A 19,483-nucleotide genomic window follows, 5' to 3' on the forward strand; every position below is an offset into this window, starting at 1 on the left:
GAGGAACCTATCCTGTCGCTTGCAGTAGCGTTGTGTTGTCGTTGACCTTTCTTACAGAGCAGAAAAGATGGAAGGAAGAATGGAAGTATTTCAGTGAGATTGATCTCATATGACTTCTTCTTCATGAAAGTCATGTAGTCATTGCAGACATTGACAGGAAGGCATTTTGCAAAAGGAGTGATACGCCGTGTGGCTCTGTTCATTTCCCTGAGCTTCTACTGAAAAGCCAAGGAATGAGTGAGGTATTTCATATTTATCCAACATCATTACATTTAATGTCTCTGAGCTTTCCTTTTGATATCCTCTGTTAATTCCCAGCATCACAGCAGGAAACAAATCAATCTCCTTGTTCCCTGGTGCAAATATTTGGTGATAAGGTTACCGATAAGCTCTAAATTAGCTTTCATAGTTTGCAAATGCAAAGTTATACATGAACTTCCTTACATACCATAGCAACTGGTTCCTCTTGGCAGGTTGCTCCACTAAGTATGATAAAGATGCCTTTGGCTTCATTTCAGGACATGCGATGTGAGAAGACCACTTGTCTGCAAAATCTTTTCTGTCAGGAAAATTCCTTGCACTATGATTCACTCATGCCATATGTGGGGGAATTAAATTCTGGGTGAGATGCATGAAGGAAACCCCACAGGAGAAGAAATGATTTGGCAGCTGATCCATAGAGCTCTTTCAGCCACCTCTAAAGAAAATGCTGTGATGCCAATATCAGTTTCATTACACATCTGGGCTTGACTCATCTGTTACACTAAAAGAAGAAAGAAACCCAAAGAAATAATTAAAGTTCATTATTGCATGTATATGAAATAGCATTATTAAAGTATCTACCTCACATTTATTTATAACCCTTCTTCCTGACAGAGCCTGACATGTTTCGCAAACACCACTGAATGATTATATATTCTTTGCCCAAAATCTGAAGATGTTGCTCTGCATTTTATTCATCACTTGTTCAGTCAAAATTTATGTTCCTGCACAATCCGTACATTTTGTGAGATCTCTTTGTGTAGTATATTACTCATGAGACCTACCAGGCACATTTATAGTAAGTTGGGGTGGAAGGGCTCAAATTTCTTTCTAAGAAAATCAACATTTTCTGAGGAGTGCCAGACTAGGCACTGCCACTGCACGACAGGGTAAGACTAGAGAAGAAGAGTATCACCATCATCACTACAGTCCAGTAGACATGTTTTGGATAGCAGGATGGAGTTATCAATGATGGCACTTATCCAGGATGATTGAACTAACACGACCTCTCTTGGAAAAATTCCTGAGACTCTGGGTGGTACCCAATGCTCAGAGCCTTTTGTAAAACTCAGCCAAATGTAGTTTCCTACAAAATTAAAGCATGTGTCAACATCCTTGGGAGACTGGCCCAGGACATACTTCAAGGGCTTGTCTCTTAGTTGTGACCAGACTGGTCTCAACCCCTTCTATTTGCCAAATGGGACCTGAAAATAGATGAAAAAGGTATGGATTAGATATGTGGCTTTGGCCTATTAGCACAGCTGTGCTTGAGCTCAGCAGCAGCAGGGGTAGAAGCATGGGTAGTGGAAGCAAATAGAAAGACTCCAGCGGAAAGGTAATATAAACCCATCGGGGACTTAAAAATGCTGAGCCAGATCAATGCTCCTTTACTGATGGAAAGTGTCACTTCCCTCAGCAGGCAGTGTCAGTGGTTCACAGAGCACTTTCCGTGGAGAAACTCAGTGTGCAGCCTAACGATTATGATAAAATATGCAGTGATATTATGGACTCAGTCAGCTTTTGCATTTTGGTATGGAAAATATACGTCCAACATTAACTGTGCCAACAATTTCCTCAGTCTCATCTCAGATCCGTAGAGAGTTTAGTATTTATGTGGAAAGAGAGTTGTTTCCAATGCTTTTCTTTCACCCATTTTTAAAATCTCTATTCCTATAAGTCCCCTGTTGCAAGGAAGTTTCCTTTCCTGAAGGTGGGCAGCATGTTGTTTTTTCTTCAGAAATTAGTGGCAAATAGTTCTCCAGGAGAGGACAGAGATTTCTGTCTACAAATGGGATTTGCTGCTCAACCACTGTGGGCTTTACTCTCCAATAGTTTGCTTGTGTATGGTAAGTAAGGAGCGACAACAGTAATGCATATCTTCCCTAATGGCTATGCTGGTTGCGGAATGATTCACTGACTTCCTTCTCCCATCCTTCCTTCTGAAATAGGTCGGCACTACTGAGGGTTTCATTCCCTCTAAGGAAGATCTACAGATGGTCCTACCTCAGACCCTGTCTTACCTGAGTGGGAGATCTGTGCATTTTGGAAGCATCCTCAATCTGCCTTTGCCTTCTTTTCAATACATTTCCATGCTTTCTTTCCTCTTTGTCCCACTCTCCCCCTTTCTGAGCATCTTCTGTGTTCTTCATTTGCTCTTGCTAGTCCCTGCTTTTTGTTTAGTTGTCCCTCTTCCTCTGTCACTCTCTCCTTCTCCCCTATCTTGTTCCATGCCATTCCCTTCTGTACAAGTTTTGGCAAAGAATTGAGAGCGAAGAGCATTGAAGCCATTTCCTTGACGCGTGTACGCTTTTTATAGTGTGATATGATCAGTTTCATTTCTGCCCATAAATTGTGCTTATTGACATAATGATACCTATTGTAAGACTAACAATATAAATATGCTCGAGGAACAGCTAGGAAAACAAGATAAGAGTGTCTCAATGCCCAGGGGACGTACACAGGGTGGAGAGTAATAGGGAACATTATGTATTTTGCTCATCAACAATTTTTCAATGAAAAAGGATTTAAAAACTGCAGCAGTTTTCAGCATATTAAGTGTATGCGCTGAAGCGAGTTGGGATTAGCTTGTCTAGTGACTCCTTTCTATGTTGTAGCAAACTACTGACTCAAGCTTAGTTCCTCTCCTCAGTGGAGCCTGTGGTCTCTGCAAATATTGCTTCCTTCATATTTGAAAATTTGAAGGGATTTGAAAATTTGAAGGGATATGAAACAGGGTTGATCTGGGATGGGGAGTTTGAATGGCAAAGCAGTCTGTTTCCCATTGATTCTGCTTCTGTGTGGTTCCTACACAGTCCTTTAGGAAAATAGGGTAGTGTCTTTGGAGACAAGACTAGCAGTCTTTGTAACTCGAAAGTACAGTTGTATGTCATGCTAAAGAGTAACCGGCTGAAATGAAACAAACAGGTTCAGTGCAGGTGTTGTGAATAAACAGTTAGATATTATAAAGCTGAATAGAGCCAGTAACAAACTTTTGAGGAGTCATCATGGGAAAACAAAGGATCAAAAAAACGCATTGATATCCATGAGGATGTTGCCATAAGCTTCACTAGGATCAAAATTCAACCCTTAGCAACTAAATCCCAGGAATTATAACTCTGTTTTCTTGCTAATATTCTTCTTCTTGGTCAGGATCCCTCCTTGTTTTAACACGAAAGCTGAGCCTGGAGGTTGGGAGAGGGGAAGGCAGAATTTGTGAGGAAGCCAACTTTAACACAGTGGCTTCCCCACTGCAGTACATCCTTCTTGGGTCCATATTGGGCCTCCCTTGATTGATTTAAATTGACCTTCAGACTTCTTCCTGCCTCTTGCATTGTTATGAGCACTAAATCCTGGAGAAGCAAAGACCTCTTGTCTGACCCGAGCACACTCTGTGTCTGTTCGTTAGACTCTGTAACATCTTCAAAAGACACAGCATTGAGTATCTGCTTTCTCCTCTCTCCCCAACACTGGTTTCTTTCTAATGAAATATTTATTAAGAGAATGATATTTTCAGGCAGAGAAGGAGATAATTCATGCGAGCAATCAGCTCTGGGTTAACTGGAGAATGAAAATGTCTTGGACCGTAGCAAAAACTCATAATCAAAGGGCTCCCCAGCTATCCATCAAACAATCAATTACTGTATCCATTAGTCCCCTTTCACCACACATTAGAACAATTTACTAGACATGCTAATGTTCGGGTCATTGCTCCTTAAGGATGCGCAAATAGCAGAGGCATCTATCAAAGTTTTGATGCAGTGTGATCTCATACAATGTGAATATATAGCTTAGATCACTTCATATCCTCATGGTATTATGAAGTCTATTAAGGACCTGGTCTGTGAGGGAGATGCTGGTTGCCTCCAGATCACACCAGCTGGAGGAAACTTGTCAAAAGAAATTCAGCATTTCATATGGTTCAGCCTTCTGTGTGGTGAGATGGAAGGCCATTTTGTGTGAAACATGGATAAACAAACCACACATCAGTAAAACATTGGTGTTTTTGTCCTTCTTGGTTATGCTGACCGCATAATTGCAAACATGTTTTCTACTCTTAAATGTGCTGTGGGAGAAGACAAGATTTCTCCATGAAGAGGGAGTGCAGGCAGGTTCTGGGCACCACCCCAGGTCTGTCTTGCCTCAGTGTCCTCATCCAGAACCAGATAAATCTAGCAGGATCTCAAACCATGCATGCTGAAGAAGTCTGTCAATTATTCCATGGTGTAGATTTCTGCCTCTGAAGGCAACAAGACTCTTTCTACGGTCAGTTGAGAGAAATAGACACATCTTAAGTATCCTTGTCTGAGCTAGGTAGTATGAATTGTTCTCTAGAGAAAAAAAAAAAAAAAAAGAAGTCTGTGGAGTTTTTGGTGGGGTTTTTGGTATAGTTTTGTTTGTTCTCTTTTTCCATAGTGTCCCTTGGCCACAACTGAGCATGTGAATTTTAGGTCTCTACTTCTGAGCCTGACATTCAAGCCTCCCTTTATAGTCTACGACACAATCTCATGTTAAGTAGCTGTCAGTCTTTTTAATCTGGAGAATAGGGCTCTTATCTCCATTGACTTTATTGACCATGTCTCCACTGAATATAATGGGAGTCTTAATAGGAGCTTGGAGGTCAGTGCTCCCAGTATGGGTATGCAAAACTTGGTGAGGTGGATTTCTGGCAGTTCGATTTGGCTAATGTATTCAAACGAAGATGTCTGCTGTGCAAACGTCTCAAATTAGTGTTAAGAGGAATCCCACTTACATGTCTATGCCTCCAGTCCTGAAGCAGCATCTATGTAATTTATCCCTCTTTCTCTGAATGGGACACTTGATATTCGATGGGACAAACTGGCATCTGACTTTAGGTAATGCTGTTAACAGCACATAGCTCCTTGGCTTTATTAGCAGTTTAAAGCTTCTTAGAAAGTCAGTGGAGAAAAGGGAAAAAAAAAAAAAAAAAAACAAACCCTGAAGCAAGGGCATAATTTTACTGGGTTGAATTAACTGCTGGAGAAGGCCTCTTCACTGTTTTGATTAGACAAGGACCAGAAGGAAATAAATTCCCTGCAAACACCTTTCCTGTAGTTTGCTGTGGTCCTTTTCTCCCCCATTTGTGGCTCCTTGGACAGAGAGAGGGGACAGTGTCAATGGGTGTGTGCCTGCACCCATGTGCACACCCGTCTGTGTTAGTGAGGAGGCTCTTGTGCAGTGTGAAGTCTTCAGTTATGTGATAAAAACTCATCTCCACACACACAAAGGAGCACTGAGGAACAATACTGTGTACCGCTGCGTGCACACATGTGCTGTATGACCTGGAGCAGCTCATTGCTGAGTCCTGGTTTGCAAAAATAGTGAGTAAAAAATGAGAGCATTTCGAGTGATAAGTAGTTATTTCATAAGGCATTATGAAGCTTGAGGTGTAATCTAGTCTTCAAAGGAATAGCAGAAAGCTGTCATCTTTCCACTGGGAGGATCCAGTGTGGTTTTGGAGCCAGAGGTCTATTTTGGGGACTGAAATATGATTTTAATTCAGTGAGTATGTTCTAGCCTTTCAGAATCAGTTCATTTCTCCTTTATTACTGTAGGAATGGAAAATGTCCAGATTTGAGTCCTTTGAGACTAGGTTGAAAGTTAGGAAAATTACCAAGATGCAACCAACCAAAGCCCCATACAGCAGTTTCAGAGTAGACTTTAACATGTGACAAAATTTCTCCTGTGTTTGGGTGAAAGTTTCCGACAGAAATGTATTTTTATGGCACAAGCATTGAAGTCTTGGAGTTTATGGCTTGGGAAGGGTATTGGTATGTACAGAGAGAATAAAAAATATGAACAGGGCAAGTAAAATAACATAAGGTATGTAGTCTATAAACATGAGATGAGAAAATGAGGGAGCTAAATTAAGTAGCCTAGAAGAAAGTATCAATAGAGACATGATTACAGTCTATAAATACTTTCAAGGTGAAAATACAAATGAAGACCAGGTGAATTATTCAGTGAGTTAAATGATAGAAGTCAGAATGGCCTGATGTTAGGAAAGAAACATGTAGGTTAAGTGCTAAAGCTAATAAAGAACGGTTGTGTGGATGGTTAATGCCCCATCAGTTTGGAAAGTCAATAGCACAGTTAAAACATAAGTAAAGTAAATAATAATAATAGTCCAATAAAAATGTGTGGCAGAAATTATCTGAGTATTTATCTGTGGCCTTTCCTGCCTCTGGCACAGTTAAGACATTGTCCTGATGTTAACTGGAAAAATGCACAGATTTTGTACAATTTTGTTACATGTCACATTCCAGAGGCGCTGAGCTGAAAACCTTTCAGCATTTTTTCATCTTAATCCTTTCCCTGAATGTTTTATTTTGCAAACATTTTAGGTAGCTTTTCAATCCTCATGAAAGCCTTCATCAAGCCTGTATGCTAATCGTGCAGTATGGGGCTGAATGCTTGAGCTAAAGAAAGCTTGGCATCTCTGTAAAAGTATATCACAGAGACAGCATGGAGCACATGAGGATAATAAAGCTGGTCTGCATTGCTTTCCTTTGCTGGCACTTCCTATTTCTTGTCACTCTTTGGAAGGTTAAATGCACTTCATCTTGCCCTATAAAGAACTCATACAGGATAAATTAGTGAACTGCTGAATTCTTCCCATTTCGTTCTCCCTGGACAAGCTAAATCAGAAACAAGATTTTGTTCCCTTTAGCAGTGTTTACACTTCCCATTTTCATTATTTCACTTTGCAGGCATTTTGCACAAATGCACAAATATGCATCTGTGACTAAATTTACCTAATACCTTTAGCTTCTCTTTCTTGAGACGTCTAGATCTGTAATAACTATATCACTATTCTGGAGGAAGAATATAATTTTCTTGCAGCTGTTCTTCTGTTTTTCTTTAAACCAGTAAATATCCTGACTTCATTTGACTTGAAATTCAAGTTGTCACTCTTCATTTTTCTTGGGATTGAAGCTCACATCCTCCAAATAAAGTTGACTACTTGTTAAATATTTCCAGTAAAACAGTGACCTCCAATTCATGTCACTCCTTGCTGTCACAGCACGCAGAAATCAGGGCAAGCATTTAATTCCCTTCATTTGAACCTTTTTTTTTTTTTTTTAAGGTCATTTACACATCGGGAGATTAGACTATGTTAGGTAGGGACTATCACTGTTCTGGAGAAAGAATCAGACTCATCCCCTCCTGCATGGGTGTGTCCAGGACAGTTAGGTGGAATGGCCACTAGGAAACTCGCCATTGATGTTTCTGGGCTTTAGAAGGAGCACTCTTAGAGGTACAGCAGCCAACTTAGTCGAAAATGTGATCTCTATTTCACTGAATGTATCTCTTTAGGAACAAATGCTACAGACCTTTTGATTGCAAACGTCCCTGTCTAACCAGACCCTGCTGTGCAGTGCTCTGCCATAATTATACACTTAAGAATACAACACTAGGACCAAATGCTAATTTCCAAGTATCTTCCTTTCCTCTCAGCACTGCCAGTTGGATGATGGTGTCTCATAAGCTGGAACATACCATGTTTGGATGGAAAGCAAAAAAAAATAAAGTTTGGTAGGAAGCATGGGAAGATAATAAAGGAATTCAGCTCTGGGGCCCCAACATAAGAAAGACATGGACCTGTTGGAGCGAGTGCAGAGGAGGGCCACGAAGATGATCAGAGGGCTGGAGCATCTCTCCTGTGAAGACAGGCTGAGAGAGTTGGGCTTGTTCAGCTTGGGGAAGAGAAGTCTCTTGGGAAACCTTATAATGGCCTTCCAGTACCTGAAGGAGGCCTACAAGAAGGCTGGGGAGGGACTTTTTACAAGGGAATGTAGTGATAGGATGAGGGGCAATGGCTTTAAGCTGAAAAAAGGTAGATTTGGATCAGATGTTAGGAAGAAATTCTTTACTGTGAGGGTGGTAAGACACTGGACCTGGTTCCCCAGAGAAATTGTGACTGCCCCCTCCCTGGCAGTGTTCAAGACCAGGTTGGGTGGGGCTTTGAGCAACCTGGTCTAGTGGAAGGTGTCCCCTCCCACGGCAGGGGGTTGGAACTAGATGATCTTTAAGGTCCTTTCCAACCCAACTTCTATGATGTGATATGATATGCTTCCATGAATTTCTGTTTGTTAAGTTTATACACTTGCAGCACACCCCTTGTTAGCTTGAGCTGATATATCTCTTAAGAGACCAAGTGTCTTCCTCCCTAAGCAATTCTTGATTGCAGCACACAGAAACAGCAAGTAACATTGGAAAAAAAGCTGCTTCGTCTTGCTAAAGCCCTGTTTTGTTTTCCAAGTTTAAGGAAAAGGCGGTAAAGGCTGTGCTTTCCTGGCCTTGGTTGTTTTCTTGACCCGAGAGGAACAGCAGAATCTCAATAGTAAGCATAGACAGATGTGCTCTTCCAGATCCAGCTGAGCTGTCTGAAAAAACAAACCACTCAAGCTGTTTTGGGATTGTCTTCATGGCTTTCCTAACAGGATTGGGTTTGTGATTGCTCCCAAGTCCATCTCTAGCAAAACCAGTGGAGAATTATCCATCCACCTGTTTTTAAGGTCACATGCACGTATAAATGATGTGGGATAAGAGGCTTTCACAAAAACTATATGTCACGATCACTTGCCTGCATTTATCCTTTGTTGTATAATATAAAAAGGGACCCTAGAAAAAAGGCAGGCAAATCTTCAATACTACTTGTTTTGGGAAGTAGCCCAACATAATTATCTAGTCTTTGTTAACAATTACTTCCTCTGTCGTCTTCATGGTGTCTTCGCTTTCCTAAATCTCATTTTACTTGAGGTGCTTATGACAGCTTCAATTTTGCCAGTTTTGGTCAAAAAGCTCAGTCTAATTCAGTCTCCCCAAAGACAGAAAGTTTTCATGGAATCTGTTGAAAAGAGGAGCCAGGGTGAGCCCTTTACATGCTGTCTGCCCATTTTGAATGGATTCACCAGAGGCTGACCACAAAACATGTCACTGACACATGACAGCCTATTGTATAGCGGTGCTGCTTAGATAGTCCAGGATTAGATTTTCAACATTTTCATTTTGATTCAGTTGGTGTCTCTTGTTTCACTGCAGGTGTCTGTCATTTTGTATCTTTTTAACATTTTTATTACCTTTGTTTGTATTTTAATTAAAACCAAAAATGTCCTGAAGAAAAACAATTAAGGGTTTGTGTATAGTATTAGTGTAATACGTAACAAGCAGCTGCCTGTAATCAGACTTGGATCAATAGGCTTTATTGTAGCAAACGTACAGGTAAATTAAAAAAAAAAAAAAGGTTTACATGGTATTGAGGAAGCATGAACCTTTTGTTCCCTGTTCTCCCATCACTGCTGTGCACATGTGAAGGGTCTGTCAAAGACACTTTCTTGTTGAGCTTCCCAACTTCTGGTTTTAGTCGGTTTGGCTTCTCTACTGACGCCATGCCATGCAGTGTGTACTGCTGATTTTCCACTTGCTTGGAGTGGTTAATCCCACCCTACGTGCCGCTGACTTGATTTTCTCTCTGTTGAGAGGCTGCATTCTCAGGTGGAGATGCCACATGGGAGTCACCAATTAATTACTCAGACTCTGCCTGGCTCTGACTCTTTTGCTTGGTTGTTTTGAGTAAATCACTTTGACTTTATGTTTTCAGGTTACTAGACTGTGATAACCCCCCTGTTTTTTTCTGAGTTAGTGCTGAAAAAAATTTGCTGTGAACTGGACCAAAGGGCTGAGCATCCTTTGTGACAAGACAGACCGTTTGTGTCTTGATGCCTTATGTTGAAACCCAATGTATAATAGAAGGCTGCTGAGAAAGGCCTGTAAGTGAAAATAGTTTATGTTTTCCTGCAGAAGCATTGCTGTTGTCCCAGTCTTTTCTGTGCTGCAGCATCTTGCTGTTTCCTCAGGGCAATGTTGGCATTATTCAAGATGAGGTTCTTCCGTGCATGGTGCCAGAAGTTGTGCTGGGGTGAACGGGTGTTGTCCCATCCTGCCACTCAAAGCTCAGCCCCCACTTTTCTCCTCCTCTCCCAGAAAGGTGGACCCCACTATCACAGAGAGGTGGGAGCCTCGTCTTGTCTCCTCATCCCCATCCTCACCAAATGACCACTTACCCTGACAAGCCTCAGAGAAGCTTCTTCAGATGGGTGGTGAAAAGTTGCCTCTGATTTTTTGTCCTAATTTGGGATCAGGATTTGGGCAGTAGCTGAAATATTGTGAGCGCAGACAGTGCAGGGACTGTAAAATGGGCAGATATTTTATTGAGCAGTCACTAAATCAGAGTGTTACTTAATCCCAGGCTGTGAACATTTGCTTGTACACTGAGCAGTCCCCTGAAAGCCTGCCAAAGGCCAGCAACGAAAAGAGATTAAAAGATTAATGCCGAAGAGGTTTTGTGGGAGTCAGCCACGTTTCTGAAAAAAAGTGGCTGAGTACTCCAAAAGCAAAATAAAAGATAAAAAAGCAGTCAATTTCTTGAAAGAAAAAGACATACTTTTTATTTCCAGCATCTTCCTACTTTTCCACTTCTCTACACTACAGAGTCACACTGTGCCCATGCTGGGGGTTATCTCTGCTGCAGGAAATCAAGCTGAATTTGTCTCTTACCTCCATGTGAACCCAAGAAAAAGACTTCTCACTTTTTTTTTTTCTCAGTAGAAGGGTGTTAAGAGAGAGCCAGTGACTCATTCCCCTTCCTGTTTGGCTTTCTAGCAGGAACCTGCTCACCAGCTGTGTGGCACATGCATTGGGAGGCAAGGGCAACACGGTCCTTTCTAGACAGCATTGATGTGTCTGTGAGCTCTGGCAAGTGTGGTCCATTTACACAAACGCTGGGTGCTTCAGATGTTCAGCAAGGGAGCTGTGAACAGGGGAGTTTTCTGCCTGGCATCAGGATCCAGGGCCAATGTACAGTACAGCTTTCAGACAGCTGTGCCAGCCAAAACACGGTGCCAGCAGCAGAGCTGTGCAAAGATGAACTACAAGAATGTAATTCAGACAGCTAGGAAAGGGCAAGAATGGCTTTAGGAATGTGATGCTGTAAAAATACCGATGAGTGCTGTCCTTCATGACAATCTTAAAGGAATGTTTATTCACTTGCTTTGCATGTATAGAGATGCCACCTGAAGCTAGCGATAGCACAGGCAGTTGGCTTTGAGAAGGATGGGTGTAGACGTGCGTAATCAGACTTAAGCCATTCAGTTAAATGGATTTGAAAAAAAAAAGGGCTGTTAGATTACAGAAAGGGGAAATGTATACTTCTCTTCACTGTTGCTGTTTTGTTTCACTCACATTTCTATGTGACCATCTATTTGCACAGTAGATAAAGCTGCCAAATCAAGAGGAAAAAAAAGAAGGACTGGAAATGGGAACAGGAAGAACTGCCCCTTCCTTCCCTTATGGGGCATGTGTAAGAATTATGCAGAGTGAAAACCCGTGATAAAATGTAGCCCTCAAGATCAGCGGAATTTGCCCTAGAAACTGATGATCTCTAAGAGCAAAATGTGAGTGTCAGCCCCACCATCTAAGCCTGGTAGGAAGGGCATTCCTCTTAAATTTGGTCTTCACCTTGGGGTGGAAATATGCTGTGCTTCTTAAAATCACGCTGGTTATCAGAGAGCTAAACCTTAGGCCCTTGGCTTATTTTCTTTTTCTACATCTACCACAGCTGTGTCATTTAATTCTCTCACCCTGAGTACAGTAAGATCGACTCTGAACTAGAGCAGCCCTAGGTGATGAGGTCAGGATTGCTCAGAATGAATTTGGTGAAGTAATAAAGTCTTGAAGGAAAAATAAAGAAGAAGAAAACAGTAGGAGGTATGAACTAGGTACTCTGTTACTTCTAGTTCCAGGAAACTAAATGGATTTTCTTAGTCTTCATGACTGCAGAGGCTTGAACGATTAAATTTATAAATGCTGAAAAGCAAACTAGCAAAATAGTTTCTGCTATTACATTTTCCTTAAAATTAGTAGTTTCTTGCAGATTCCGTAGCAGGAAGCTGGTAGAAATGGTGATTCTCTTGCTCAATTTCAGGTTCGTATCATTCAAAAGTAAACAACTTGATCAAGAGTGAAGACAGAAACACATGAGAGATTCTGCTTAATTTAAATAAAAATGCACTTTCAACCCTTGCCTTTATGCTAATTTCCCCATACTGTTTTTTCTCACACTACATTGGTGCAGAGTAATCAAATTTACATAACTTGAAGAAAATACTGAAAGCATTTCTGTATTTGCTTATGTTAGTGATGCATGCAGGAAGGATTGGAAATATCCCCCTTAAAAGTTGCGCTTGTTACGGTAGTTTTAAATGTGCCCGTGTTTGAGTGAAAAGGAAGAGCAAGCGATGGTTAATTTGTGATTGCCATAAGATAACAGAGCTCGGATTACCAATCACTGCTGCAATCTTCTGTGTGAAAGATAATGCAAACTTGTAATATCACTATTTCACTCCTCTAAAAGATTTAGAAGTCCCAGGCTGCTTGTTCTGTGCCTGCCTGAGGCCTTTCTACCTGTAATTGCTTTGGGCTTTTGCTTGGCGAGATACAGCTCTAAATCTCATTGAGTCTGCAAGGTTAGTTGTTTTGGAAGGATGGTTTGAGAAAGATCATGTAATCTGATTTATCTGTCTTCTTAACCTAGCCATACATTGTACACAGGCAGGCCAAACTGGCTGCTCCGTGCCATTTCTGTCCCGTACAGCCTGCAGTGCCAACATGCTATTAAAAATGTGTCAGGCACAGGCAGGCAGCGTAACTACAGCAGTATTCTGCACAGTGGCCCTCTATGTAAAGTATTTTATTGGTCTTTAATGCAGGCACTCCGGCCTCATTATTCTACATGCAATAAAACATGAATCTCTAAGCTTGGATGCTAGTGAGAATAGGATATCCTCATAAAGTGTAGCCTGGCTGTTTATATGTCTATACGTACTATAAAGCAAGAGATAAACATCTCTGCATTTGCATTTTGTTTGAAAGCCAGCGCCAAAATGTTACCCAAGGAGATGCGATAGTTTGCAGGAGGTGTGGGAGGTGGATTGAATAGTGCTTGAGCTGGCCGTGTCCCTGCTATAGGTGCAGAAGGCTTCTGGAGATCAGAGAAGACAGAGCAACCTTCCTTGGTTTACTGCCTGGGTCATGTAAGACCTCTACAACACTCCCATTTTCATGACTGCAGAAGATTTCCTTAGAACAACCTGGAGAATGCAGAAAAAAATTAGCCTGTCTGTCTGAGACTTTTTTACCTGTGGTTATATAAGTGTGGAGATAACAATGAATTTGTGAACTGTGCTGGGCATATCAAAGGCGGTGTCAAGTGTTTTACAGCCAAGTGGTGATAAGAACAGCTCCAACTGCTTGAAATGTGCATGTGAGTGGAGAAGGAGTCAGAAAAGAAGGAACTTGTGTTTCTTCTTAGTCTCCAGAATTAGTTTTTCAGTCCAGTTAGGAGAGCCACCTTCCCCACTTTGATGGTACCAACAACTCTGTCACATCCATCCTAAGATACTCCATTTGTATCCTCTTCCCATGTTTTCACATAGTCATTTCACACAGTCACACACACATTTCAGAGTCAGAAATGAAACCCTCCTCTCTAAGACACAACTCCTGGTTGAAGTTGGAGTGGATGGAGATGGTGTAGAAATGGGTTTTCGTTGTCTAATTTCAGGCACTGAACTCAATTAAGTTTCCTTTTTAACTGCCTTCATGCCAAAGTTGAAGGTAGAAGTGTGTGAATGTCTTCCTCAGCCCGTCATCTTCCTGTCCCTGTAGTGTGTCATTCATCTGGTGGACAGTCTGTAAATCCAGCTCCAATAAATCTTAATTATTTACATCAACTTTTACATTCTTTTTGGAGACAGTGTGAGAGGCCCATCTTATTGCAGCTGACATTGGACATCTTAATTATCTGACTTGTAACTAACCTCCTGAGGCTGGAGGGAGTGTATGTGTGTCTCCCTCTTTCTCTCTGTCGTAGAACTTTTCTCTATATCTTCAGGTTTTGATGAGGTGTGGAAAAGAAATTTTCCTTTGAAATCACTAAACGTTTCACTGGCAGGAAGAGCCATTTCTCATCCATCTCCAGTCAACATTTCATGTCCTTAATTTCTGATAGGGGAACAATTTTGTAATGAGCAATCAGAAATGGTGTTGTGAAAGTTAGAGATGTAAAAGGGAGCTACAGGACTGAGGTGGTACCAGCATGCATCTTACTGCTACAGGAGATTCCCTAACTCTCTGAATATGAATCATGAAGGCTGGTTGATGTTATATTAGGTGGGGTTCATGTTATATTTCTACTTTTGGTTGCAATAAAGACCATATGGGAACTAGAAGATAGGTCATTTCAGTCCCTTGCTTGGTGATTTTATGTGACATGGATTGTAAAACTTGTGATACTGCTGTGTACAAGGGGAAGAAATTGTGTGTGTTAATGCGCCTCTTCTGTCCTTTCTAATATACAAATGGGGAGTGAGGCAGGCACAGGGCTGGGAGGGTGTCATCTTTGGAGTGGTCTCAGACATGCAGCTACTTCTGATGCAAAGATTTTACTGCTAGTAAAGTATAGATACTGGCAGAAATTGTCACCATCCAGATAAAAGCTTTTTTTAGTTAGGTTTTTTTTTTTCCTTGTCTCTATCAGCAGCTGCGTATAAGCATCTCCTCATTGGTGGAATAAATCTGATAAAAAATGTAGTTGTAAGCAGCAATGATTTTATCCTAGTGAAAAGATTTTATCCAATGGAAAAAAATGTTGTTGCCTGGGCATAATTTTTCAGATGTGGTGAATAACAGCAAAGTATGACCCTCAGTCCTAAGAATTTAATTTTAAAAGAACTACTGAACATATCAGATATACTCAATTTTTTTCTCTCCTATCATTTTTTCACAGGCAGAGTTTGGTTTATAGATACATCTTGACAAAAATCTGCCACAGGCAAATTTCAACAAAAGGACAACTTCAAACACATCCAATTAACAATTTATGAAAGGAAATCCAACAGAAAATTACACAGAGGTTCACAGGGCATAAAATTTGGCACTAAATCAAGTTTAATGTGGAAATGCCTGTATAGGGAGTTATGGCCCCTTCCAGAGCATTGTCAAAAGGAACTTTATCTGCAGAGGCTTGGTGAGTGCCCTCCATCATATCTTTTCTTGCTATAAATAAAATATGTTGTCAGACATGGTGATAAGCACGACTCAAAAGGTAATGAAGACCACTGCTAAACCAAGCTCTATGCAGTTTCAGTTAGAAGTATTAAAAGTCGTTAGATTTCTTCACACTTTCAAACCTAGGATTTGTTCACTTTATCACAGAAATAAGGGGCTCTGCACCATCAACAGACAGAAAATCACTTTTAATTTGTTAGCACAGCTGGCCACCGTACACACCCTGATAGAAGGTCATGGTGACTATATTTAATGTTACTATGGAGCCATTTTTATGTCTGGGAGGCAATTTCAGCCCCCCATTGTTTCCTGATTTACTCACCCATTAAGCAGCAATAGTTGGATTTCCTCAAAAGATGTTAAGGATACAAACTCACATAATTGCCTTCAGCAGCTCTGAAATTAACTTAAGCCGGTACATTGTTTAGAGAAAAACATCTGTGTCTAGACTATTATCTATTGAAACACATGAATAGCCATCTTTTGTAAGAGATGACTGAGCAGCCTCACTTTCATTGCACTATCTGGATTATTTGGGGAGGTGTGTTATTTACAGATGCCGGGACCAACAAGTGGGGATGACTAATAGAGTTGACACAGGGCAAGATCAAGTGTATTTGTTGTACAACTGTGCTATGACATGGACTAATATAATTTGAAGAGCTGGTTGCTGTATTGCTGGATCTGCTGTTAATCCTGTGTTCCCACACGAGAACATAAGAGGAAACATTTGAAAACCTCTAAATTTGCTATCTTCCACTGAAATGCGTATCTGCGTAGGAAAGCATGGCTTTAAGTGTCCATTCATGTTCATTTAGGTCCATGGCACGGTGTCCTTGCTGTGCCTGTAGTACAAGAATTTCATTGCATCACGATTTTCCTGCATCTTCAGAAAGCAAGCACTTGGGCTCTTCCAGCCTATTTGGTCTTGTGCAGTAAAACTGCATGTCCTAGTTAGCCCACTGGTGAAGACGAGAGGACACCTCTGTCACTATAAATGAAACATTAGAATACCCTCAGGTATTTTTTTCTTGAGTCCATTAATACATGCTTTTGGCGCTGAAACACTCTACCAGATAAGTTAGTGTCCAAGGCACGTAGTAATTAGTCAATAAAACACCCCCAGAGTATCTTAAGTCTATTAAAATGTGTCTTTTAAAGTGTAAATGAATTTTTAACCTAATTTTAAATAATGATTTTCTTCCTGTAACACACCCTTTCTCTGTAGATAACAGATCCCAGGGAAGCAGAAGGTGAAACAAAGACATTAATGTCAAAGATTTTAATCTTCTGTTTATATTTTTGAAAGATAGGTGGCTGTTTACTGCCAGTTTTTCTGTGTGCCTCTACTTCTTCCATCACCCCACTTCCCTTCATCACATTTTATGCTTTTCCCTGTCTGCAACTCGATGATGGTGATAATAGTAATGAATTAATTTCATAAGGCAAAGTCTAGGTCTAGGCAACTGCAAAAATTCTTCTGTTTCTAAATGCAGATATTATACACTTTTTAATGAATTAAAGAAGACTTAAATAGTTAAATAAGCATTTCCAGATGTCTGATATTTTTCAAAAATCTAACCAGCTAGTGTCTAAATGTGATAACAAGAGTTGAATATTACCCATTTTCTTTATGCCTCCTTCACAGTTCCTCCAAGCCAGATCTCTAAGCAAACAAGCAAGAAGTAAAACATATTATAAGTTGGGTTGTTTTTTGGTTTTTGTTTTTTTTTTCCCATTCCTGTGCTTCCCTCATGCGTGCTTCATTAGGCTTCTCATTCTTGCCATGGTGATTTGGCATTGTTTCCACTGCAACTTCGACTCAAGTCCTCCCAGTCCTTCCAGTTCTCAAGTCCTTCTCTGCTCTACCAGCAAGCTTCCCGATGGCTTTCCTTCCTGTTCACCCTGTGGGAATTTAATACCTTTGAAAACTTAGCCACAACAAGACAGCAAAGGCCTTTATATCTCAGGCACAACTTGTTAAAAAGCCCCGGTGTTTGTGCTTCGGATAAGCCCAGATTCAGAGAACTGAACATCCCCCCGGATTCTTGTGCTTGTTTTCTCCTGTAACTTTCAGAGACTTTGAGGATGTTCAGGTCAAGAATGCACTGTAGCAACTGCCATTTCTTCTTCAACTTCAGAGCACTTGGATTGCTTTTTTTGTTGTAACTTTTGATTAGGAGTCAACTCAGCTCAAGGCCAGTTTAAAGGACCATGTGCCTTGTTTGAAGTGAAATACTCATGCAGTTGCAGGATTGGAGTCTTCAGCAGTGCCTATTAGCTTAGAACTTGAGCTCAGCCTCCTAATTCTCTAAACCAACCTTGTGTCAGTTCATTCTCTGAGTCCAGTCTAGACTGAGCCTAACATCTCTATAGGCACAGAAGCTAAAGGCTGGGAGGAGAAGACCTTGTTAAACCTCTGCCCCTACCTGCAGTGTAGATGCAGCTGGATCATGAACAGGCTCTTAAAGTCTGGATCTAAATACAAGCATGGCTCCCAAAGGCAGTATGAAGACCTACCTAGAAAATGGTACCTCATGTCTCAGCAAAGTCAGGTCAACTCTAGAGTAAACACTGTGAAACCCTTAAGTTGCTCAAACTGATGACTATGCGGTCACATTACTGTAATGATTTTCCATTTTTTTTAATCTGTATTTAGTTTGTCTCATAAATAGACAAGATAGGATCCTTTGTTATGTTGAATGTTGCAAGTCTTCAAGACAAATGCATAAGCTTTATGTCTGACTAAGAAAGTATCTAATTCCAGAAGAATTTGCAGGAAAATCAACAAGGTAAATGTGTCATTTTTCACACGCGTGTAAATGTTTTGTTCTGGCGGAACTGTTGGAAAATTGAAGTTGGTTGTTGGGGCTCAGATGTAGCTCACTTCCTTCAAGACTTGACATGTTCCCTCTCATGTAACTTATTATTCTCTTCACCTTTTCACCACTTAATCTATTGTATTGATATTTTATTTCCCTGTAAGAAGGCTATGTAAGACTGGGCAACATTTACACTTGCTTTGCTTTCTTTCCATTCTCCCATCCCAGCAGAGCCCTAGGACCCCCTTCTCTGACCTACCTGATGATGAGAAGATCTTCAACGGAGAAGATGGCATGTGGCAGAACCAGAGCCAGGATCAAGCCTTGCTCTCGGAAATCACAGAAGAGGATCTGGAGGCCATCCGTCAGCGGGAAGAAGCCGTTCAGCAGATCGAGGTCAGTAACTTTCTCCTGTCATGGGCTTGCAAGATGGAAGGGCAGATTCCTTGTGTTGTGCATTGCTCAACATGGTGAAAGGAATGCTGGTTCATGTTGCTGCCAGTACAGTATCACTAAAAATGGGAGAGATTACCAAGTGTTTCTAAAAATGGAAATCGGTGACAGAAGGAAGAATTAGAAATCCATATGACCTGTGATGAAAATGACAAGAATTAATTTATGTTCATGGACTAATGTTTTGTTTTGTTTTTTTTTCCCAGTAAGTCTTCCATATCAGTCTGTAGTGAGGTAGTTTAACTGAGCTTGGTTCTGCAGCAAAACAACTTTCTTGGTGCATGCAAACTGGAGTTTGTCACAGAAAGAAAATATTCAAGCTTTACCATTAGAGAGAATAATAGGTAGACGAAAGGAAGTAGCTTGTTAACTTTTTCAAATAATTCAATATTTTTGCTTTATCAAAGTATTTGGATGTTCTTAATGTAGTTAAAAGAAGACACACTATTTTTATTCCTTTTTTTTAGAAGTGCTAGAAATAAAATATTATTTTCTTTTTCTGCAGAGGACAGAACAAAAAACAGAACAAAAAGAGGTCTGAATAAGTTAAACATCCCACATTTTTCTTTTTATACTTCTCTTTTTATGCTTTTAGGAAGCTCATGTTACTCAAATTTAAGCAATAAATGAGTAAAACCAGAACATTTAAAATCTTTCTCATTTGTATGCTTTTACAGGCCTAAACTCAAGATGAACCAAAAAAAAGAAGGCTTCAGAATAATCAGAACATTTAATTAAGGACTATACTTTGTCCTTTAATTGGATTGAGCTAATTTTATCAGAATAGATTTTGGTTGCGG

At 40.5% G+C, this 19,483-nt stretch overlaps 1 protein-coding gene across 1 annotated transcript in view; it reads left to right on the forward strand.

Moving 5' to 3' along the window:
* TSNARE1 (t-SNARE domain containing 1) overlaps positions 1 to 19,483 on the forward strand; it is a 197,085-nt gene that overhangs the window by 127,217 nt on the left and 50,385 nt on the right. Inside the window, exon 7 of the mRNA XM_086466042.1 lies at positions 18,459 to 18,626. Coding sequence (XP_086322168.1) covers positions 18,459 to 18,626 — 168 coding nt within the window. The remainder of the gene's footprint in view (positions 1 to 18,458; positions 18,627 to 19,483) is intronic.

This window comes from Leptosomus discolor, chromosome 5 (assembly GCF_034619465.1).
Source record: "Leptosomus discolor isolate bLepDis1 chromosome 5, bLepDis1.hap2, whole genome shotgun sequence".
In the NCBI taxonomy this organism is placed as follows: Eukaryota; Metazoa; Chordata; class Aves; order Leptosomiformes; family Leptosomidae; genus Leptosomus; species Leptosomus discolor.